This window comes from Pezoporus wallicus, unplaced genomic scaffold (assembly GCF_028554395.1).
Source record: "Pezoporus wallicus isolate ANWC-B61680 ecotype Strahan unplaced genomic scaffold, APGP_CSIRO_Pwel_v1 contig_11996, whole genome shotgun sequence".
NCBI classification, from domain to species: domain Eukaryota; kingdom Metazoa; phylum Chordata; class Aves; order Psittaciformes; family Psittacidae; genus Pezoporus; species Pezoporus wallicus.
Genome location: NW_026641627.1, coordinates 762,173 through 785,159, shown reverse-complemented (window position 1 = coordinate 785,159; position 22,987 = coordinate 762,173). Strand labels below are relative to the sequence as shown.

The following is a 22,987-nucleotide window of genomic DNA, read 5'->3' as shown; positions in this document are numbered from 1 at the left end:
CCGGTGTCCGTTCTACCCCCTCCCATCCCGGTGTCCGTTCTACCCCCTCCCCTCCCGGTGTCCGTTCTACCCCATCCCATCCCTGTGTCACGTCCCCGCGCCGTGTCCCGCAGCTGCTCGGCCGGTATCGCCCCGTGAGTCTCGGCTGGAGCTTTCCCCGGGGAGCTGCAAATGTGTGCACTCTCCCTGTGCCTATTCGGGGCTGTTCCGGCAAAAAACGGGGCTTCTTGAACAGGGAATGTGTGATACCGAATGTAGGAATCCCTGCAGTTGTGTCGTCCATTTACCTCCATCTTCCCATCCCAATTCCCCCTGTGAATCCCATGCCACACGTGCTGGTGCAGCACTGTGCCCTGGGGTGCCGAATACATCGGGTCCCACCCGGAGCAGCTGCTGCTGCTCCTATTCTAAGTGCACCTGCTTTGGGACAGCTCAAAAACGTTGGGAATCCTAAAAGCTCAACTTCCTGCTGGATTTCGTGCCTCTCGCCTTAGGAACTCAGTGGCTTGGCTGAGCCTCAAGGGCCCTGGGCGCTAAACCTGCTCTGGGCTGGTCAGCTCAGAAACTTGTGATCTGTGGAGTGTAACTGGAGAAACAGGCTAAAAAGGGCGCTATTGGTTTTGTAATGTTTTTATACCTTTATCTTTATGTCATGAGTGTTCAGGGGAGCTACAGCCCTGCCCAGAGAGCCTGAGCAAAGGTGCTGGCACCCAAAATCCTGGCTGAAATTCCCAGTCTTGGGACCAGCAATGCTGACAGTGGCACCCATGAGGGCTGGGTGCCAAGGGGCTGTTACTGATTTGGCCAAGGCTTTGCTGGGATAGAAAATCATCCCACAAACAGGTGCTGGGCCCCAGTACAGGACCATGCTGTACCTTCTTTCCCACCGGGCTCAGTCTGCAAAGTGCCAAGGACAATTCTTCTTGCTCTAAAATAAATCTTTCCTTTTATATTCCCACTCCCTTCTCCAAAGAAAATATCCAAACCAAAAGACAAAGGCTTTGTTCTGTAGCTCGCTGTCACCATTAGGAACCCGTTGTATCAAATTGGTGCTTATCTGGCTGAACACAAAAGGGAAAACATAATGGAATATACGAGGACAAACTGATAACACCTGCTCGTAGCAGGACTGGAAAAACCTGAGATGTGAATTCTTATCCAAGAGCTTTTTAGCATGAGCTGCGCCATGAGCCCTGCACAGGCAAGTCTCACCCCAGTGTACACGTGGCCCTGGGCAGGCTCAGGAGGAACTGGTGAGGAGCTCGGGGTTCCTGCAGGATCAAAGTCCAACTTGGCAGTTGGCATTCAGCCTTCTGTGACCTATGGAGGGTGTGATGTTGGGGCTGCTCCCCTCTCGATGCACATGGCCCTAGGGATGTTTCACCTGCAGCATCCCAGAGAGGAGACTCCTAAAATCTCATAGGGCAGCTCCTAAAAATGTCCTGGTTGCTCAGATCCTGCAGCCACTGCCGGATTTTCCAGGGTTCTGTGTGACGACATCAAGTAGCAGGAGGTTGGGTTTGTCCTTGGGGCAAGGACCTTCCTGCAGTGGTTACACAGGGGAGCTGGTGCATGTGGGGACAGCAGCACCAGGAAAAGACCCCCTATGTCCTCCTCCTTAAGGTGGGAGCACATGGGGACTCCAGTCCACACTGAGCTGCTGGACTCAGCCACGGTAAGCGCTTCAGGTGCTGGCTTTATCTGCTATTGATGAGAAGAGCCTTGTGATAAAGATGTGTGTTTTTGGAGGGGGTTCTAACCACTCTCTGCCTTCTCCCCCCTCCACTTCCCTGCTCTGTGGTGCCAGGGGCTCTGGCTGTGGATCAACCTCTGATTTGCTGGACTCAGTCTGTTCGTGCCAGCAGCAGCTTCCCCAGGGAGCCCTGTGAATGAGGTGAAGCAATGGGATCAGCAGGAGCTATAGTGCAGTTGTTGAGTAACCAAATGCATTAATCCAGCCTCGCTGAACTGTCCTGGGCAGGTCTCTGCCACCTCTGGTCCCTTCCTTGATGGAGATGGACACAGGGATGCTCCACTGGTTGTGTCTGGGTGATGAGCAGGCTGTGGAGCTGCCAGACCCCCTGCTCCTTTGCTCTGTGCCAGGTTTAGGATTCTGTGAGAGCAGCCTGTGAAACATTTGTCTAATTTAGGTAAAATGAGTTGAAAATGACATTTCCCAAGTGGGCTGGAGGAAGGCACCTGATTTCTACCTCCAACGCCTACCGGGATGACTGTGTTGCGGTATTCTTAGCCCTGCCGAGGAAGGACCCGCTCCTGCCACTTGTCAGCAGCATCCCTCCTGCCACCACGTATTTATGGAAAGTTTCAGGGAGCCTGTTGCCATTTCCAAGCGGAGCTGCTGTTGTCCTTGCAGCCGGTGACTTTTGGGAGCTGCCAGTCCTGCAAGGCTGTGGCTCCTGCCCCGGCAAGCTCCTGGCACATCCTGCCCAGCCTTTCACCTATTCTTAGCTCCTGGGGTTATTTGTAGTGATGGTGACTCAGAAAACTAATTATTGTGTCAAGGTTTCTGAAGGGGGGAGAAAATAACTCGATGCATTCTGGTCTCCTTACTCCTAATATTTAATACCCTGGAGCTGGTTTTAAAAGGCTGTTGGGCTTTCTGGAGGGATCCCGAGAAACTTAAGTAAGAAACTGCTCTGTCCTCAAGTCAAGTGTAACCTCTTGGGGTGTCCCCTTGTGCTGGCAGTAGCCTGAGAGGGGGCCACTTCTCCAGCTTAACAAGGTCCCTCCGGGTGGCACCTGCCTGCTGCACCACTCCTCTTGGTGTCCTTCACAAGCTTGCACCTTGGCAATAAAGAGCCTGATCCTGCCCCTTTAACCCAGCGCTGCCGAGGATTCCAGAGCAGACAGGATAAAGGTGAGGACTAAAGCCCATTTTGGTCCTTGCTTGCCAGGACCAGGCTCCTGCCTCCACCTGCAGGTTTGATCCTGAAGGCTTTGCCCAAGCTCTGCCGGAGCCAGCCCTGGCAGAGCTGCTCCAGCTCCTGGGAATCCTTTGCTCTCCCCACAAGGCTGTCTGCTGGCGCTGGCTGTCCCTCTGCCTGGCTCCTGCTCTGCCCAGGACAGAGCCAAGCAAGGCACAGTGTGGCCAAGCAGCCCTGGCAGCTATTCCATGAGGATCAGGGTTCAGCACCCTGGGTTTGCCAGCCCTGGCCACGCTGCCACCAAGCCATGGTTGCTCTCACAGCAAACCGCCCCCCCCAAGGTCCTGCGTAGGATCACAGTGTCCATTAGGCAGTGGGAGCTTATGGGGTGAGGCAGGCTTGCTTCATCCAAGGGGATGATCCTGCAAGATCTGCCCTGTCCACCTAGCCTGGTGGAGCATGGACCCCAGTGCCCACATTCCCTGGCACGGAGAGGGGAATCGCTGGTGGCTTATTTAAACTCTTTGGGGAATGATCCTTTAAAAGGATCCATCTCAACTTTGGCTCCTGGGGGAGCTTTAAGCTCATTCCTGCTGTCCCTGGAGCTATGACAGCTTCCTGGGAGCCCCCTTCCCTTCTCCTGCATGCTGTGGGTTTGCTCTGCAGCCCATTACTGTGAGGGGAGTGTGGTTATCCTAGACCTTTTAATTACAGAAATAAGGAGAATGAAGTTAAATACGGGAGATGGGACAATTGAAACTAACAGCATCTGCTGTGTCGTGTGTCTTCAGGAAAGCTGTCTGCAGGTTAGGGTGGGCACCTGTGGGGCCCAGACACTTCAGCTCCAGACATTCCTATTGCTGCACCCTGTGATTGTTGGGGGGGGGACTAAGTCTCTAAGTAGATAGGTCCTGGGGGAACTGGTGCTGCGCCTGAGGGGAGCAGAAGGGGAGGACAGATACCAGCTTTGCTCCTGTGCACTGAAAGCCTTTGTCACGTTTTAACGAAGTAAAGACGAGAGGGTTTGTGCTCTCCATTCTGTGTGATCTCTCTCCTGGCTTTGAACTCGCTCCTGGATGAGCTCCTTGCTGGGGGCTGGCCAAGCGGAGCGGAGGGGAGCGCTCGGGTACCATCCGGGCAGGGCGCTTCAGCAGGGCTGAGCCAGCAGAACGGCAGCGAGCTCGTCCAGGGGGAAAATCCCCATCTAGTTCAGACCTCAGCCTGGGGTGGCTGCTTGGGTGCTCCCCTGGGTGACCCTCCCCTGGCAGCCAGGCTGGAGCCACAGCCTCCCTCTGTCCCCTGTGTGCCAGCACAGGATGCCGTGCTGTCCACAGCCCTCTTCACCCTGGTGTGTCACCCTGCGGAGCTGCTCGGTGACACTGAGCCTTGGAATGCTGCAGGCAGAGCTGCTCCGGCTTGGAAAACACACGAACCTGCTCCTGGCTTTGCACTGGGACAGGACCACGGTGGCCCTGGGGGACGGGAGCTCCCCTGTGCCTGCTATGGGCTGCTGGGTGCTTCCTGCCCCGGGGACACCACCAGCAGGTACCTGGAGCAATGGGGTTTCTGCCACAATTAGATACTTAATAAATGCATTAATATAATATTACAAGACAGCTACTTAATAGGCAACTGCTGCAGTCAGAGAGAACTGGGGTGTAATGGAGCCTTCAGGGCTGCCCTGGGTGCGCTTTGCCAGCCTGGCCCTGGGGAGGATGGATGCACGCATGGATCCCATGGGAGGGAAATCCCTGCTGTGCTCAGCACAGAGTACACCAGAGAGCCCAATGGGCCAGTTTTCGTTTGTTGCCCAGCTGGATGTCAGCCCCTCTTCATGTTGTTTCCCTGTCTTGTATTAGTGTGCTTTAATGCTCCAGGAAAGGGGAGGTCTGGATAATTTAATCCTCGGGTGTGCTGGAGGATAACAGAAAGGCCATGGCTTTGCTACAGACGTCGTGGTGATGGGGACCGGGAGGTGAGAGCTGCCTTAGCTGAGCCTGCTGCTCTCGTTGCAGGCAGAGGAAATGACTCTGTCACATCTCAGTGCCCCAGAACCCTCTGCTTGGTGCTTCCAGGGGAAGCCAGGAACCTTCACAGGACACAGAGCAGGGAACCCTCATTGTGGTGAGGGCTCTGTGAGTCGCAGCCAAGTCTGTTTTGAACGCAGCATCCCAGCAGGACCCAGCTTGGATCTGGGTGCAGGGTGTGAGGAGTGGAAGGATGAACCATGGCAGTGGGGGGCTGCTGTCCTGCAGGGAGTGGGGACCCTGGATCACTGAGCACTGGGATCTGGAGCCATGGCTGTAGCCATGTTGTCTGCCCTGCACCTCCCTGCACCCTTCCTATTCTGTGTTGCCCAGAGCAGCTGGAGCTTCACCAGGGTCCAGGGCCTCTTGCAGGCTCTACATCACCTTGGTTGACAGAGCTATGACAGGGGTTTTGCCCTCTGTATGCACCCAAGGCAGTGTGCCAGGCAAGGCAGCACACAGCTCTGCCCTCCCCCTGCATCTGGCTCTTGATGGCATTTCAATGCCCTTTAATGTCTCTGGACCAAAAAGCATCTTCTCTGCACAAATAACGCGCTGCGCCGTGTGCCTGCTGCCTGCCTGTGCCACACTGAGAGCTCTACAGTGATTCCAACCCTCCCCCTGAGCTGGGCAGGGATGTTTCCCCAGGGATAAACAGTGATGTGTTTGGCTCTGCCCCTGCCCAGCTCCAGCAGACAGGTCCCCTGGGACACACTGCTCATGGGGAAGGGGATGGAATGCAGGGCTCAGTGTGGGGAGCAGGCACCCAGCCCTTCAGCCATCCCCTGCAGCCCATCTGGGATGCAGGACAGCCGTGCTGCCAACTGCTCCACGTGCATTATTCCTTTCCCTTTCCCTTTTACAGGCCTTTGCACTAAAGGCAAGTGAAGAACCTCAGAACTGCACTGCACACCATTTAACTCAGCTCCGAGCTCCCTAGCAGCAGAGTATCTCCATCACCACTGAGACCTCGAGTGCTTGGTTTTACCCCTTGCTGCCCCCCGCTCCCATTTCCACGTCTGAAAGGCAGTGCTCAGCAGGACCCTAACTCGCCATCCATCCTACGGGACCTCTCCCCACCATGTTTCAGCGTCTCACCAGCCTCTTCTTCAGTGACAGCAGCACTCCAGAAGGCCTTGAGGAGCCCAAACCCTTTGTTGAGGAGGAGGAGGAGGAGGATGGCTGGCTCATAATTGACCTTGCAGGTGAGGAAAGCAGCGGGGACTGACTTCCCACAGCCTCTGCTGCACCGTGGCTCTCTGGAGCTGGGAAAACCTTTGGAGATGACAGCAGAGGAGCTTCCACCATGTGTGCTCGGCTCTGTTCATCCCTCTTCCCGTGGTCGCCCAGCCCTGTGGTTGCTGTAGCAGCTCCTGGCCTGTTGCTGTGGGCAGCACTTTGCCATGAGGAGCTGGGCTTGGCCTCTCCTCGCAACGCCCATGTCAAAACCAAACTGGGAGCTTGTTCCCAGAGGAAAACCCTGGTCCCGGGGTGCTGGTGGGGACCATGGGGCTCCAGCTGGGGATGTGCTGCAGCAATCTGGCCACGTTTGGGTTATTGAGTGCATTGGGGGAGCAAATCTCTGCTCCAGAGGGCTTATCTTCCCAAATCATTCCCAGCACCCATTCCAGCAGCACTCAGACAAGGGATGTTTGGCACAAAGTCTCAGGGGCTCCCTGTTCCCAGGGATGGCAGCAACCACCCTGAGTCCCCTTTGACACCAACCAAGCAGATCAAATTCCTTGTGTGCAGAGCTTCTCCAGCTCTATTAAGACCTTGGCATTTCTATTGTAGGGTTGATGACTCAACCGAGTGCAGTGATGATTTTATGACCTTTTGCTTGCAGATCGAGCAGCAAACTCTGACAAACAAGCCTGCCTGTGCAGGAGATCCTCAATGCTTTTGCAGCCTCTGGTTGGTTGTGGTGCCCCAGCCAAGGGGACCACAAATGCATCCTGCAGGTTTAGGAGAAGGGTTTTGTCCTCCCTCTTGCAGGCGTTTGTTCACCCATCAGATGCTCCTGTCCCCTGTTCACCGAGCAGAGCTGGTTTTCATGATACAAGTCATTTGTTAGGGTTTTCCCCATGCAGTGAGAAGGAGAGGGGACCGGAGCATGGGCAAGCTTAGGATGGGGGACAGGGACAGCCCCGTGTCTGCTGGGAGCACTGTGGATGGCTGATGGAGGTGGATGGGTGGTGTGGGCGCAGGCAGCCACCGAGGATTCCCTGTCCTCTGGGCTGCCCTGGGGGGGTCACAGCAGTGACACAGGAGGAGGAGGGTTGGAAGGAGGTCCCTGGAACCACTCCCATGCAGCTGCCTCCTGCCTGGGCCAGCTGGCAACGGCTGCAGCGTGCCCAAAGCGCGCCAGAAGGAGCCAGGAGTTTCCCCAGACAGAGAAAGCGGGGCTGTGCCCTGATCCCCTGGGTCCCAGACTGCAGCCAGCCCAGCAGGGACACAGGGATGGCTCTGGGACAAAAGGCTCCCGTCTCTTTCCCACCCAAGCCGCCACGCTCTCGGTGCAGAGCTGCCTTGCAGCAGTGTGACTGCCTGGGGCATGCCACCCCACTGCTAATCCCCACCAGCCCTGCCGCTGCCTTTTCCCCTCAGCATTCCCTGGCTGGTGAAGGAATGATTTATTTCAGCCCCGTTTCTGAGGCTGGAGTTACGCAAAGCACTTTACAAAACAAACCCGCTGGCTCCATCCTTCACCTTTGAGCCACAGCAGCTGACAAGCATCTCAGTCTGCCTCTCTCCCAGCCTGATGGGCCTCCAACCTCATTCCCACTCAGCCAGGTCTTTGACCCATGTGTTGCAAAATGCACCTGAATTAACCAGAGATCCCAGGAGTATTTTGGATGCTCCTCTTGTCCCATCACCCAGCCTGGTTCTACTCAGCAGCCAGGGACAGAGCAAAGACCATTGCCCGGTGCTTAGAAGTAAGGCTGCAAGTAACCCAGGGATTTTGGGATCCCAAAATATTCCTTGTGACATTGAAACCTGCCTTGGCAAAGGATGGGGATGGGTTGCCAGGGATGGTGGGGCAGGGTTCAGCCGAGCTGGGTCCCCTGCTCCTCTGTTGCAGGACCAGGAATGCTCCAGCTGGGCTCGGTGGCTGTCTCCAGGCTGACAAATAATCTCCAGCCCGACATGCCAACAACTATTAATAGCTTGATATCCACTGACCTGAGGAAAGATGCTCTCGTGTTCGCAAGGCTAATTGTGGCCTGCCCTAAGCCCCGGGCTGGAGCATCATCTGCCGGAGGAGCCGGGGACATGTGGGAGGGGAATGCCAGCCCCGTGCTTCGTGCACTCTATTTCTCCACCATAAGAACACATTCATTGCCCAGAGAAGCTGTGGCTGCCCCATCCCTGTCAGGTTGGATGGGGCTCAGAGCAAGCTGCTCTAGTGGAAGGTGTCCATGCCCACGGCAGGGGTTGGAACTGGATGAGCTTTAAGGTTCTTTCCAAACCAAACCATTCTGTGATCCCGTGATTGACCTCTGATTTGTCATAGAATCCTAGAATAGTTCGGGTTGGAAAGGACCTTACCATCCTCCAGTTCCAACCCCCCTGCCATGGGCAGGGACACCTCACACTAAACCCTGCCACCAAGGCTCTGTCCAACCCGGCCTTGAGCACCCCCAGGGATGGAGCATTCACAGCATCCCTGGGCAACCCATTCCAGTGCCTCACCACCCTTACTGTAAAGAATTTCCTCCTTAGATCCAATCTAAACTTCCCCTGTTTAAGTTTGAACCCGTTACCCCTTGTCCTATCACTACAGTCCCTAATGAAGAGTCCCTCCCTAGCAGCCCTAGAGCCCCCCTTCAGATTCTGGAAGCTGCTCTGAGGTCTCGATGCAGCCTTCACGTCTCCAGCCTGAACAGCCCCAACTTTCTCAGCCTGTCTTCATACAGGAGGTGCTCCAGTCCCCTGTTCACCCTCATGGCCTCCTCTGGACTTGTCTCAACAGTTCCATGTCCTGCACCCTCACCTAACTGCGGGGTCATGTGTCCATAGATATACTACACTGTGTCCCCCCTGCTCCCTGAGACCATGTTCCTTGACATCCCCTGTTGAGGCTGGGAGCAGCTCTGGATACCCTCATGAGCCCAACGTTAGGTGCAGGCTCCCCAACCAGTGACTCCAAGCACAGGCAGCCCAGAAAGGCACCAGCCCAAGTGCTTTTGCCAGGCGGAGGTGAGGAAGGGAAGGCAAAGGGAAGCTGGGGCAGCTCTTGGATCAACCACTCCAACTTTGGCCTCTAATGGACTGAAGCTGAAGGTGTGGTGGGAACCTTTGCTGAAGAATGTATTCCCGTTTCCTTCCAGAAGAAAAGCTGTGAGCTGTTTTTTCCTCTGTGTGTGCTTGGTTTCCATGTCTGCAAAGTGCTGGGAGGTGTTTGTGAGTGCAGGCAGGCCGCCGTTCCTCCTGGGTGGCACAGCCTGGTCCCAGGGCTGTAAGAACGGGCTAAAGCAGTGTTTCTGCTGGCTGAATTTCTCCTTCACTTTGAGAAGGGGTAAAATGAAATCGCTGCAGTGAAACCCTGCTGCTTTCCCCCTGGTTTTGGTTAAACTGCCTAAACAGGACCATTTCACCAAGAAATCTGGAGGGGGACTTTTCCCAAGGACCAGGGATGAAGACTTCAAGGTGAAAGAGGGGAGTTTTAGATTGGATTTTAGGAAGAAATTCTTCCATGGCACAGGGTGCCCAGAGAAGCTGTGGCTGCCCCATCCCTGGCAGTGTTCAAGGCCAGGTTGGATGGAGCTTGGAGCAAGCTGCTCCAGTGGAAGCTGTCCCTGCCCGTGGCAGGGGTTGGAGCTGGATGAACTTTAAGGTCCCTTCTAACCCAAACCAGGCTGTGTCTGATTTTCTCTGATTCAATGATTTCTATTTCTTAGCAAAGCCGCATCCCACAGCACCAGCAGCCGCCCCAGTGCAGAGGGTGCCGACTGGGGTGCAGTGGGGGCACTGCTGGTGTCTCCCTCCCCGTGAGGCCCCGTTGACACCGAGCCGGTCCGTAGCGGTGGTGATGGCGGTGCGGTGTCTCTTGCACTAACGATGCCCCTTTCTCTCCCCCCTCCCCTCCCCTCCCCTCCCTCCCTCCCCACTGTACATGGTATGTGTGTGTGTCCCCGCTGTGCCCCGCATGGCTCTGCACCCCCGCCACCCCCAGGCAGCCGTGCCCGCCCCGGCGCAGCCCGGCGAGTGGGTGCTGGCGGCACCGGGCGCTCGGCGCGGTCCCGTCCGGCTCCCCCCGGTCCGTCACCACCTCCGGCCGCTGCCCCGGCTCCAGCCGGTCCCTGCTTGATGGACGAGAGTTGGTTTGTCACCCCTCCCCCCTGTTTTACTGCAGAGGGGCCCGGCCCCGACGGCGTGGGGAGCAGCCCCATGGAGGACCTGCTCATCGAGCACCCCAGCATGTCTGTCTATGTCACCAGCACCCTCGAGGTGGACGGGGAGGGCCCTGAGGATGATGCTGCTGAGTGAGTATAGCTTGAGGGTGCTCACCTGGGGATGCTGGCACCAGGGACCGGGGTGGACGGTTCGTCCTGGCATCCCACATTGCTGTGTATGATCGGGGGTGCTCTGGCCACAGATGGAGTGGGGCTGTGGGGGTCCTCAGTGTCCTCACATCCCACCTCAGGGAGCACCCTGCATGCCTGTCAGGGTGCCTCTGTGCAAGGATGGCAGCCTCTGTGTCCTGAAGTACCCAGCTAAGGGGGTCTCAATGCCGTGGTGAGGTGGCTGTGGGTGCTGGATCATGAGCTCATCACTGTGCTGCAGTGGAGAGGGGCTGCGTTCCCCTCCACTGCCCCAAGCAGGGTCTCCTGGGACGGCCGCCTGTGCTGATGCTTCCTTGGCCACGCTGCTGTCAGTGGTTGCGGGGTCCCACTGTGCCGTGGGGTCCCCACAGACCTCCAGCATCTCCCCCAGAATCCCCTCACTGGGGCAGAGGAGGAGGGATAATTCGGGGTGAACCTCCCTCAGGCCTGGGGACACCTTTCCTCCAGAGCTTCTCTCTTTGCACAGTCTCCCTGAGGGCCACGGCTTGATCCCAAGAGCTCCTGAGTATCCTCAATGCGGGAGGGTGCAGAAAGGGGGGTAGAAAAGGGCTGGGAGACCCAAAGGGGTTACAAACGGGATGGAAACGGGCACTTAGGAATTGTTGGGCTTAGAGGAATTGGCCAGTGTGAGGAGAGTGGGGATGGATGCCCCCATTCCTGCTGGTGTCTGGATTTATCCCGGCCATCCTGGCTGGGGCAGGAGGTGGTGTGGTCCTTCCTGGGGGGATGATGGGGAAAGGGTTGGAGCATCACTGCCGGGGTTCCATTGACCGCCCCTTTCCCCGCAGGGAGGTGCCGGAGCCGCGGCTGGAGCGGCACGTTCCGCACCACAGCCGGTCCCTCTCGGTGAAAGCTGCCATCCTGGAGAAGGTGGGTCAGGCGCGGCGGGTGCAGCGCGCCCAGCAGCTGGCCGACAAGCACCGGCTGAGCCAGAAGGCGCTGCAGCGGCAGAACCGCGCCTGCCAGCGCCCGCTGCGCCGCGCCAAGCAGCACATCGGCACCTTCGTCCACCAGCCCTGCCAGCGCCACTGCAACTACTGACCTCGCCGGGACGCCCGGCACCGGCACCGTGGTGCAGCCGGGCTGCGGTTCCACTCCACGCCCTCCTCACACACATCCCTCTGCACACCCGGGCCTCCATTCAGCATCTTCCTCATCCTCATCCCCGCGCCCTTCACCCGCAGCGCCGCAGCTCCAGCATGGAGGGCCGGGTTGTCCGCTCCACCTCGCAGCCGTGCCAGCCTTTACATGGGAATTGGGTATTCCTGGTGAGATCCCCCGCGTCGAAGCCTGTTTGTCCTGATGAGCCTGTGACATCAGTGCCTTTCTTCCGGACGCCATGACTCCACGTGTAGCCAGACTGGGATGTCACAAGCAGAGACCCCGTGAAAAGAGCAATGAAGCAACAAGATTTGGGATTTTTTAGGAAAATCTCATCCATGACACTAAATAATGCTTCCTTCCCCCTGAAACCAGCAAGTACCCCCCTCCCTCCTCCGTTTCTTACCTACGCTTTTACAGTGGTAAGACCCCACTGCTGGCCCTTGCCACGGGGAAGCGCTGGTGGAAGCCTTGGCAGGGTCATTGGGCAGCTCGTGGTGCCTCATGGTGTTTTTTAAAGACAACCTTAAAGCAATCTCAGGAACCAAAGCACCGTCCCAGCGCCTCGCCGGAGCCCTCGGCCACCGCGCTGCGGGGCCGGCATCCAGCCCAGGGCCAGTGGTAGCATCACCGTGGCTGGTGGTCCTGCCGAGCTGCTGGGTGCCTCGTCCGGGCGAGTCCCCTCCTCCTGGAGCCGCTCATCTGCCCGAATCACAGCTATAAACACACATTCAAGGGTATGGATGTGTTTCCCTGTGTACCTTTATCCTTGGAAGAGGAATAAGCCAAGGAGCATCGGCTGCTCAGTCCCTGGGAGGGGATCAAGGCAGGGACCTGCGCAGCTTCCCCAGGGTGGCAAAAGCACGTCGAAGCTGGTGGTGAAGGGATGATGAAGAGGAGGCCCGAGGGAAGAGGCTGAAGTAAGGGTGAATGTGGACCTGGGAGCAGCTGCTAAGAGACAGGATGGGGCAGGCCCTGGCAGTGGGGCCAGGTGAGAGGGTTGCTGCAGTGGAGCTGCAATGAGAACGTCTTCCCTCCTGACTAAAAAGTGGATCCTTTCCCATGGGAAGGGACAAATTCCACTGTGAGCAGCACTGGTTTGGAATGGAAATCCCTCCCCTCCCCATGATGGATTCATTCTGCCCTTCAAATGACACGGTCCAGACTTTTCACTGGCTCCAGCACCAGCTGAGATGGCTCTAAACCCAGCAGAAATTTGTTGTTTCCCCCCCAACTCCTTCCCTTTAGGGACTGGTTTGTACCCATGCACTGGGGAAGCTCTGGCCATCCGTCCTGCTCACAGCCAGCTCACAGCCTGGCTTCCCACCCTCTGAGACAAGAAATACCCCTCATCCCCTTTCCCCTGCCCCCAGAATGCTGATGTCACACGAGTTTCTGCCATTCACCATGTTATAGCCCTCAGTATCAGCTTTGGACCGAGGCTGAAGGGATCGTGGTGAGCCCAGCCTCAGACAGCTGATATTTATTCATTTTTGAATGAGATTAAAACTAAAATGAACCCTTTTAGGAGCATCAGCCCCAGCTCTGTACCTGGGAGCCTGGGCTGCGGCCACAGTCACCGGCCCTCGCCGTTGAGCCTAAGACCACGCTGGAGATCGCCCTGTCTCTGGTGTCTTCCAATCCGACTGATGACTCCTTGACTCAATGGGAACGTTTACACCCTTTGGCTTCCTGGGCTTCACTTTAAAGGCCTTTCCCCGCCCTTGAATCGATGCCTGGTATGAAGTGGGAGCGTGGATGCTGGCACAGGTGCTTGTGAAGACCAGCAGGGGCTGAGCCCAGGCTCTCAGGATGAGGCGCTGCCTTCCCTGCTGCTGCTTCCCGCATCACTGGTGACACGCTCTGTGGCCATGGGGCAGCAGCGTTAGAGGAAGCATGGTTTCTTTAGCCCAAATGTACATCAGGAAGCGGACAAGCCAAGCGACGACCTGCCTGCCAGCCCGCTCTCCATCGCATCCGAGATGCCGCCGGTCCCTCTGGAGTGCTGTCACCCCCTCTGCAGCTCCAGGGCTGGGGGGCAGCAAGGCTGCATCCTGCCAGGTCTGTCCTGCCAGGCCTTGCCATGCCCATCAGTCTGCTCACAAATGGTACCCCTAGAGAAGAACCCCCTCACGGAAACCTTCTCCTGCATCCTGCTCATCCATTGTGAGCCGGAGCCCCTTGGCTGTGCTCCCAGGGGCTCAATGCTGTCGTGGCCCCAGCACCCAGCACCCCTTTCAAATGGCTGATGCTGTTATTCCGTCCTGGTTTCCAGAAGCAAATGCAAACTGGTTTCTTCCCCTTTCTCCTTCCCATGCCAACCTGAGACATCTTCCATCACGCTGTGCCCAGCCAGCCCAGGACATGCAGCAGAACTAGGATCACACTTTATATCAAGAGTATGTTCATAAAGGATTAATAAATTATTAATAACGTTTTAATGAAGAGGTTAAGCCAGAGTCCTGGAGGTCAATGGAGTGCAATTACCACAGCATAGATTGGCTCCTGAGACCCCCCCTGTTGTTGGCACACGTGGTTGCGTATTAACATTCAGTAATCACCTATCAACCCCATGCCAAGGGACTGTCGACCCACCAGTGACCAACCCTTCCTGTGCTGTGGCAAAGGTGTGCTCATCCTGCACTCTGCAGATGCCCTGCAATGCTCCTCTCCTGCCCAACAGTGAGCACAAGACCTGGCCTGATACCAAATCTCCTGCCCAGTGTTACCAGACAAGAAAACCCCTTTACCCTGAGGTTGTGAGCTTCCTCAAATCTTAAAACAAACAAAAGGTGCTTGAAAACTGAGAACTTCTGTGTGTGCACACGTGTGCATGTGTGGATGCTTCACGACGCGGTGTGGGTGTTCAGAGGGCTGCTTTGGGGTGTGGGGTTTGGTGTTTTGGGGGTTTGTTGGGGTTTTTTTGCACCCAGTGTTTTCAGTTTGTGACTCGCTGTGTGATGCTCCCAATGGGAAGGCGAAGCAAACACGGTGCTGGCTGGCAGGGAAGCCCTTGGGCTGGTGTCCTGCTTGAACAGCTAGGATGAGTCTTGCTTTCTCTTCTTGACTTGCAGAGGGGGAAACTACAGCATGGACTCAGGGACAAACAAATGTGCTGGGGTCTATAATGATGTGGTCTTTATGGGTTCCTCTGTTTGGATGTGGGTTTGTTTCTGTCTGGGGGGCCTTTGGCTGTGTGGTCCTGAAGGATGCTGCAGGGATGCAGCTGAAGCCTTTGGCAGCGCTTGTTGGTGAGGGGCTGCTGTGTGCTGGGAGAGCCGCAGGGTTTGATGCTCTGGCATAGTGTCTGCGTGGAAAAGGAGCTGTGTCCCCTTGTGTCCATCCCTGAGCAGCAGCCCATGCCCCGAATATTCACCTTAAAGCTGCTGGAATGCGCCTGGTCCTTCCTTGGGCTCGTTTGTGGACAGCCACGTATGGATTTTAAGCAGTGAGGCCCTGAGGATTTGGGAAGTGAAGCGAAGCCGTGCTTTCTGCATCAGCTGCAGCTGGTCTGGCTCCACGGTGTCCCCGGGATCCGGGATGTGGGGCAGCATCTGAGCCATCACATGGGGGAATGCTGGTGCAGGTCACGGGCAGATCTGCGGGAGGAAATTTCTCTGTTTCTTGTAATGAAAGCATAGAGAAAAAGGAAGAATTCCCCAATGGGGAGACCTGGGTGAATCTGTCCTGGGCCTGGCAGCAGCTTCCCAGCCTTCTGCTGGCATCCCAGTGAGGAGCAGCATGGATGCGCAGGCCTGGGGACATTGGGACACTGCGGGCAGGCTGCGGCAGCACTGCCTGGAGCTTGTGAGGCAGCAGACCCCTGTGATGGAAAGATCCTTTCCACCACTTGGAGACCCCGTGGTGTAGGGGATCTTCTCTAAGCAGAGCACAAGGGATTTGGATCTCAGTGGTCTTCATCTGGCAGCCTGCCTCCATCCCAGTCCAATGGATGAACCCCTTGAAGCGAGTGTTGAGGCTGCCCCAGCCATCAAGATAGGACCAGGAGGAGCAGCTCTCCTGGGGAAGTTCGACCTCTCGAGATGAGCACCAAGCACGTCAGGACACGTCTGAACATCCACACCCTGCGTGACCCAGCTCCCAGCATGGGGCGGATGGGGACACCTCATGGGCAGCCACAGCAATGTCCTTCCACCAAACTCTGCCTCTGCAAGGCCAGGGGCAGCGGGGCAGAAGTTCCTGTCACCCCTGAAGCTTGCACTCACAAATGCGCTTTCCAAAAGGCTCTGCTTAAAAGCTCCATGGGAAGGAAGCAAAAGGTTTTCCATGGGAGTCACCGTTCCTCCTCCATCGTGGATAACGGAAACACGTGGAGCATCCCAAAGCTCACCACCGTGGGACTCTTTGCTCTTCCTTTAGCATGTTTCTAATCAAGAGATGATTTAAATTTACATCTTGCTGGTACCTTTTCCTCTTCCATCCAGCCCCACTGGGGAGAAAAAACCCACTGGGGATAAACCCCCCCATTCGTTGTCTTGTCGTACCAGTCAGAATGAAAACATAGATGAGAAAATACCCCAGTGAGGCTCTAGACTTGAACCGTGCACCTTCAAGTCTTCCCGTGGAGGATCAGCATCACTTCCAGTGCCCTGCGTAAAGCAGAAATTACATTTCAGGTGAATTTATTGAAAGCCAACAAGTCCTCAAAGATTAACCCATGTAATAACTGGGAACCGAGCTGCAAAAAGCAATGGGACGCGTCAAGCCAAGAATGGTTCTCAGCATCTGCCTGCTGCTGCCTGCCAGAGGCAGCGCCGAGCCCTGCTCCCCTGTGCTGAGAAGGGGTGATCCGTGAGTCTTCCCTGAGCATCTGGGCTTAAAAGTTGATGCCACGGTGGCTCTGGCCACTGGGGACTGTCGATACCCACCGCACCTGCAGCACCTCCATGCCAGGAGACCAGCCAGGAACGTTAAAGGGCATTGAATAGGCTTGGTCGCCTCAGGGCTTGTCTTCAAGGAGCTTCCATCTCCTCCCATTTCTTGGACATCTGCTCCATACGATGTTGGTGTCATGAATTATTTCCCAGCATCCTGAAGGGCTCGGTCCTCACCCCACCAAGATGAGCAGCTCCAGTTGATAACAGGGATGGCTCTTAGCTGTCGTCCTGTATAAAGTTCTTATTCAGAGGCGATGCGGAGGTGTGTGTCCCCCTTACACTCACTGGGAGCTAATACCTCCAGGGCTGGCTTGAGGGTTGCTTTTCCAGCCCCATACCCACAGCGAGTGCAAAGCTCTGTTGAAGGGATGCTACCACATGCCCTGGTGCATGGAAACACTGTGTGAAGCTCTGGCTCTGTTACAGAGAACCCCGAAAATCCCTCTGCTTTCCCCCCTGCTCATGTTCCAGCACTTTTACGGGAGGAAGGTTTCATCCCTTGCAGCAGAGGGGGGAAAGCGGCACAGTACATTTCAAGTGTAGCTTAAAACCGGGTTGCGCAGGGGAGCCCAGGGTTCCTCCACTCTTTCGCGCTCACCCCATGCATTCACATCAGGGAAGCCGGGAGCACCTTGTGCCCCAGCCCCACTGAAATCGTATCCTCAGCTTTGTATCGACACAACTATGCCTCGGGAAGCGCAGGGGTGAGGGAACAGCGCGCGGTGTAACGGTGGCATAGTCGCGTTTTCTCTGGTCTCACAAGCGCACCTGTACAGAGCCACTGAGCACTGCAATATTTTAGCTGTATGTATGAACCCGAGGTGTTCTGCTTGTAACACTGCTCCGCGCGCCCCGTCCCTCCGTGCTGGACTGACTGTTCATGTGCCTTTCACCCTTCCGCATGGTTTGGCATCCTTTTTTTTACCGCAGCTGCAGGACTTGAATAAACCGGTGAACTGCAGTTAAAAGCCCTATGCAAGAGCTGAGTGGGGAGGCAGTTTTCGGTATCCCTGTGTTTCTACGTTGTTTTTAAAGCAGACGCTGGGCTCGCCGGAGAAGCCGGACAGAATGAATGCCCTGGAAAGCACTGAGCTTCTGTTGTTGTTTTAGCTAAAAAGCATTTCAGATGCTAAATCTCTTAGGCGGCTTTGGAAAGCTCAGCCTAAACCCCAGTTCCCCAGTGGTTTGTGCATGGAGAGTGAGCAGCACGAGCACCAGCACTTGACCAGGAGAGAGCGTGTTCAATGGCCGGTGCTTCCTTCCAAGAGAAAGGAGAAGAAAGTGCTATTTGGTGAGAAAAGAAGGTGCTATTTGGTCGGAAAAGGTTGCCTTAAGCCTTCCCTAACATGCATTGGAGAATGTGATCGCCCCCGGCCGCAGCCCTGTATGGGGTTGACCCTGTTGGGGTGCTGCAGAGGACCCACACCACCAAGCAGATGCCCACGCAGCAGTTCTGTATCAGCCGTGCTCTGCTGAATGCCTTACAACAGTGGGACAACTTCCACACCGGGATGTTGAGAAGAGGAACCAGAAGCCCCCTGTTTTTCTACATCACCTCTGCTGCAGGACCGAAACCTCGTCCGAAACTCGAAGCTAACAAAACCTGTCCTTTTCTGTGTGTGTTACATGTCCAATCGGTGTAAGCAAGGTCGGTAGAGAAAGGTGTCTACTCCTCGTAGGACATTGTTTAAACATTTGCTGTGTGTCAACAGACTGAAGGACACGACTGCCTGGAATACGTTATGTAGTGTGCCTGTGTGTATGTAACCTGGTTCTGGTTGTTAGGTTGTGATGCTGTCTTTTGACTGAAAAAAAAATCTAATATAAAGAAAAAAACCACGAGAAATAAAAAAAAATTATATATATATTTAAACTATTTTGTGTGGATTTCTCTAAGGACCTGTTTGCAAAATGCTTTGGTTTTTAAAGCAAGCTTTTAATGCTGTGACTATCAGACAAGCCAGTAGAAAAAAAGCCCCTTTTGACAGCAAGGGGAGGGGATCAAACAGAGTCTTTGAGGGGATTTTTTCCCCCCTCCCCATTACCAAACCCTGAAGCTCAGCAGACGATTGCAAGAGCTAAAGCAGGTGCTGATGGCCCTGAGCAAGGTGAGAGCCACCTCATGTACCAGTGTCTACAGCATCAGCAGCTCAACAGCTTGGAGCTGTTTCTCCAAGCACATAAACAACAGCCTGATACCACCCACATTGTAACTGAGAGGCAGAGAGATGCCCCTAAGGTGATTAAGGGCTTGGAGTGTCCCACAGATGAGGAGAGGGCTGGCGAAGGCTCAGGGGGATCCCATCCACGTGCTGGGGGTACACAGACTCTTCTCAGCCCAGGGGCTGGATGAGAGGCACAAAATGAAGTAAAAAAGAAGAGAAATTCTGCTTAAACATAAGAAAATGCTTTTTCACTGCAAGGGTGGTTGACCAGAGGAGCAGGCTGCCCAGTGAAGGGGAAGAGTCTCCATCCTTCTAAATACCCAAAATGAGAGCAGACACAGCCGTGGGCAACGTTCTGTCTTGCCACCCAGCCCCGGGCCACCTTGGTGACCCTCTACTGTGTCCCTTCTATGTTATCAACATCTTTATTGCGTGCATAGGGGGTGATGGTGCTGGGAAGCAGGTGATCATGTTCCAGATGCGATCTAACCAGTGCCAAGGGAAGGGGAACCATCACCTCCCGCAGTGCAGCAGCCCCATCCCTGCACCAAGCCAGAGGTAGCTCACTCACCTCGAGAGCTGCAGAGCTGCTCTCCGCCGGTCACTGCCAGTGGGCACAAGGGCAAGAGGCTGCAGCTCCTTCCAAGACTGCTTCCCAGGTGCAGGATCTTGCAGTTGTCCTTTCCCAAGGTCCGTGTCCCTGTAGTGACCCTGCCCTCAAGCCCATCTGCTTCCCCCATGTGGTGTTTGCCACAACCAAGAGTACATCCCCTCTCCTCCCCAGTTTACTGGTCCATGGACCTTGCCTGCAAAGGCGACTTTCCAGGTCTGTGGACTTCATCCCAGCTCCACAACTTCCCCACTGGCAATAGCACAGCACAGGGTGATCACCACGTTACCTGCACACTGGCTCCTCACGTTCCAGGCAGACTTGAGGCGAGGACATCAAAGAGCAAGAAGGGGGGGACCCCTCTTGCCCCACCAAAACCTTCTGACAGGCATGGGATGATCCCACCTTGTCCTTAGCACAGATGTGGAATAAAACCATCTAAAGAGGAGGGTTAGCAAATGCAACGTGGAGGATGGAAGGAGTAAAATGGGCCATTTCAGAAACCACTTCCTACTGACTGTACTTACATGCGTGTGAGTGCATCCAGAACATATACATGCATATAAAATATATGCATGCATATAGAAATGTGTGTGCATGGATCCATAATCCTACATGTGCATATAAATGTGTATGTATGGATCTATAATCCTAAAGGATTAGATGCTTTTTGTGGAAACCAGCTTCATACTGCCCCTTGTAAAGCAAGAGAGGTGTAAACAGCTGGGGGAGAGCTGGGGATTCAGAGCATCCCACCAGCATCTATAACATTTCCCTTGCAAAAGACACAGAGCATCTGCACTTCAACAGTGATGACCAGAGATGGGAGCCTCACTCAGTGTCTAGTAACTTGTGCACAAATGGGTAATTTCTTCCATGATAAAAGGTGAAGATTTACATTTAAGTACAACTTCATCAGCCTTTTTACATATCAATATGTTTCTACAACTGTGTAGGAGAAGGGAACAGGCCCAAGTGTCTGTTTGTGCACAAAGCATCGAGTAATCCGAAAGCACCAGCGAGAGCTCCCTGGCACAAGGGGCCTGACCTACTTCCCGCAGCCCTGCGCACAAACCAGGCTCTGCTGGTTATCCACGTACCAGACTGCAGGCTCCTGCGTTCAACCCATTCCATCCAGCTTTTCCCTCTGCTGCATGCTCTTGCTGAGCAGCTTTACTCGCGGGGAGCGCGGTCTCCTGGGCCTCCTCACCCTGTATGTGCTCCCTGCGCAGAGCCTAAGGGCAGGAGCGTGGCCTGGGCTGTGTTTTCTTGCTTTGCAAGAACAGCTGCATCAGTTAATTCGTTTGTGGTTAAACAAACTCCTCTCTAAAGCTCCATATAAGGAGCTTGCAGGCCTCCAGCTCTAAATAATCCCTTCAATCTTCCTGTTTGGAATGATGCGGTTGTTGTTGCTAATAATAATTCAACCCAACTTATAGGACAATAACATTTATTTAGAGCATGAGGGATTCCACATTATACAAACCCTTACATTTATGTTGTTTTCTGTTTTGTTTCACTGGTCCATTTCTACAACAAATACATCAGATCTACTATATAATAAAATTATTTACATTTCCAAACATGATTGGGTTTGTTTCTAAACCCTCTTACTGCTATTCACATACAGTACTTAAACAACAGCACAATACATTATTTTTAATACCTAAAAATGACAACCCTGTATTCTAATTTATGAAAAGTGGAAACAAATAAATTTACAATTGTCTTCCCCTCCCCTTCCATTTCATACAAACACATTAACCTCATGTGCTAACCCTCGGCTTCACTTCGTAAGTCCAGGGGGTTTTAGGAGAACCCAGTTTTTATATCTATTTATCTGTTTTTTAGAAAAAAAAATCACTTTGGGGGAACAGGAGAATATTAAAAGGACTTTACTGTACAGAATTTTATTTAAAAAAAGAAAAATCACAGCTCAAAATCGCTATTGGTAAATTCACACTCATTTACAAGTTTCATGTTTCCATGCAGTAATTTACTTGGATTTTCTTCTTTTTGACTGCATTGCACTGGCACTCGTTTCTGAAATTAAGAGAAGAAAAGAAGCATGGATACGAAGTCGACAAGCCATTCACCAGAGGTGCACAGACTGCCCTGCCACCATCACACCAGAGTGCAAACCTCGGAGGAGCGGGATTCCCACAGACCCGGGACTGCCTCTTCACCAAGTCACAACACAAACACCAACGCTGGGACACAGCTCAGCCTTCCCCCAGCTCTGGCAGGGCACGACTTCCAAGCGTTAGGGCTTCAGCAATGCTGAGCTCGCAATGTATCAGCCTTAAGATCTGGGTGGTTTTGTATGTTTAAGTGTTCAATGTTAGTTCCCCACATGCACAGTGTGCTCAAGATGTGCCTCTGTGAAACGGGCACTGGGCACAAACTGCGGCAGCGGGAGCCAGCATCGTGGAGATGGTGCTATAAAAAACACTTAGGAAGGTCATCTGGAGCCTGCCACATGAATTACAAATGTAGTTGTTTGAGTCCTTGGGAAGTCAGATCATTAGAAAACGAGTCTCTTGAGTGTACATTATGATTCACAGAGAAGCAGCTATGCAGAAAGGTACAAAACACCGTGAGGAGCAGCGCTCGCAGAAGCTGCGGTGAAAGCAGATGACATGTTCAGTGCACTTACCAAGGCACTAACGTTTCCATTTCAAAACAAAACAGAGTAAGGACCAAAGGTGTTTGCATCTTTAGATCTTTCAAAAATGGGATTTTAAGCGTTGGCAATGTATCTTTGGCTCTTGACAGTATTTTCCAAAAGCTATTAGAGCTGTGTGTATTTTAAGAGTCAATAGGGAAAAGATTTCCAAGACACCCAAGACATCTAAAGCTAGAGGAGCGACAGTACAACTCCATGGCTGTTAAATGTTGTATTTAAAAACCAAAACGAAGCAACGTTATAAAATTCAACAAACTCGAAACTACAGTAAATGCCGCAACAGCCCTTGCTTGAAGTACTCCAAGAAGTGACAATGCCAACACAGCACCAGGTTTCAGAAGTGGAACACCTCAGCAGGCACGACTCCCACTTACCAGAGCTCCCTCTGAGCAGCAGCACTATGGAAGCAGCTCAGGCAGCAGCTGCTATAGCCAGCCCTGCTGCTGTGAGGTCCTTCTACAGTTACCCTTCTGCCTCCTCCTTCCTGATGCTTAGCAAAGGGATTCCTACACCAACTGGTCAAAGTTTACGTCTTTCTCTCTGCTACATTTCAGGTTTTTCCCTAACTGCCATTTCTACAGCGGCCTTAATCCACCCCTAACAGGAGCTTCTCCCTGCCCCACATTAACACAGACCAGTGAGAGTTTCTCAGGACACAGACACCTGCAGATGTCTAGAAGGAGCATACAAACCAAGCGTGCTTTCTAAAGCTCTGATTCGCTAACAAAAACCACAGACCAGAGTAGGCACAACTGGCAAACTTCCTTACACCAGCTCCCTCACTAACCAGCCTGTTCCCGTCCACAAGAGAGCCTTGCTTTGCTCGCTTTCTCTACCACCTGCAAGGAGTCATTGCTTGCATGAAGCAATGTAACCACAGCCCAGGGTACCACACTGTAAGCAGGATCAGTGTTTTCAAGCAAACCCCTTAGATACTGCATGAGTTTCAGGTGCACGTTTTAAAAGCAGTGATTTTACTTACAGAGGTAATAAATACGGTCACTACAAAACCTCTGAGTTCTGGCGTTATTTCAATTTCATGTACTTT

The 22,987-nt window shown here is 54.1% G+C and overlaps 2 protein-coding genes across 5 annotated transcripts in view; one reads left to right on the top strand and one right to left on the bottom strand.

The window, feature by feature from the left end:
* The first annotated feature begins 1,253 nt into the window (after positions 1 to 1,253).
* On the top strand, positions 1,254 to 14,021 carry TP53INP2 (tumor protein p53 inducible nuclear protein 2). Of its 2 annotated transcripts, none has more exons than XM_057424612.1 (4): positions 1,254 to 1,735; positions 5,778 to 6,117; positions 10,269 to 10,398; positions 11,268 to 14,021. In XM_057424612.1, the coding sequence occupies exons 2-4, from the start codon at positions 5,994 to 5,996 to the stop codon at positions 11,518 to 11,520; spliced, it is 507 nt and encodes a 168-aa protein (XP_057280595.1). In that variant the 5' UTR covers positions 1,254 to 1,735; positions 5,778 to 5,993; the 3' UTR covers positions 11,521 to 14,021. The 2 variants fall into 2 exon arrangements, with proteins under 2 accessions (XP_057280595.1, XP_057280594.1); XM_057424611.1 differs by having other exon boundaries at positions 1,257 to 1,735; positions 10,089 to 10,398.
* A 6,665-nt stretch (positions 14,022 to 20,686) lies between these two features.
* NCOA6 (nuclear receptor coactivator 6) overlaps positions 20,687 to 22,987 on the bottom strand; it is a 30,039-nt gene continuing 27,738 nt past the window's right edge. For all 3 annotated transcript variants that reach the window (XM_057424661.1, XM_057424662.1, XM_057424667.1), the window contains one exon: positions 20,687 to 21,296. In XM_057424661.1, coding sequence (XP_057280644.1) covers positions 21,250 to 21,296 — 47 coding nt within the window. In that variant the 3' untranslated portion in view covers positions 20,687 to 21,249. The remainder of the gene's footprint in view (positions 21,297 to 22,987) is intronic.

Coding starts and splice junctions, on each gene's coding strand:
- TP53INP2 (XM_057424611.1), top strand. CDS start 5,994: ATGTTTCAGCGTCTCACCAGCCTCTTCTTCAGTGACAGCAGCACTCCA. Junction 6,118..10,088: donor GCTCATAATTGACCTTGCAG/GTGAGGAAAGCA, acceptor CGCCACCCCCAG/GCAGCCGTGCCCGCCCCGGC. Junction 10,399..11,267: donor CCTGAGGATGATGCTGCTGA/GTGAGTATAGCT, acceptor CTTTCCCCGCAG/GGAGGTGCCGGAGCCGCGGC.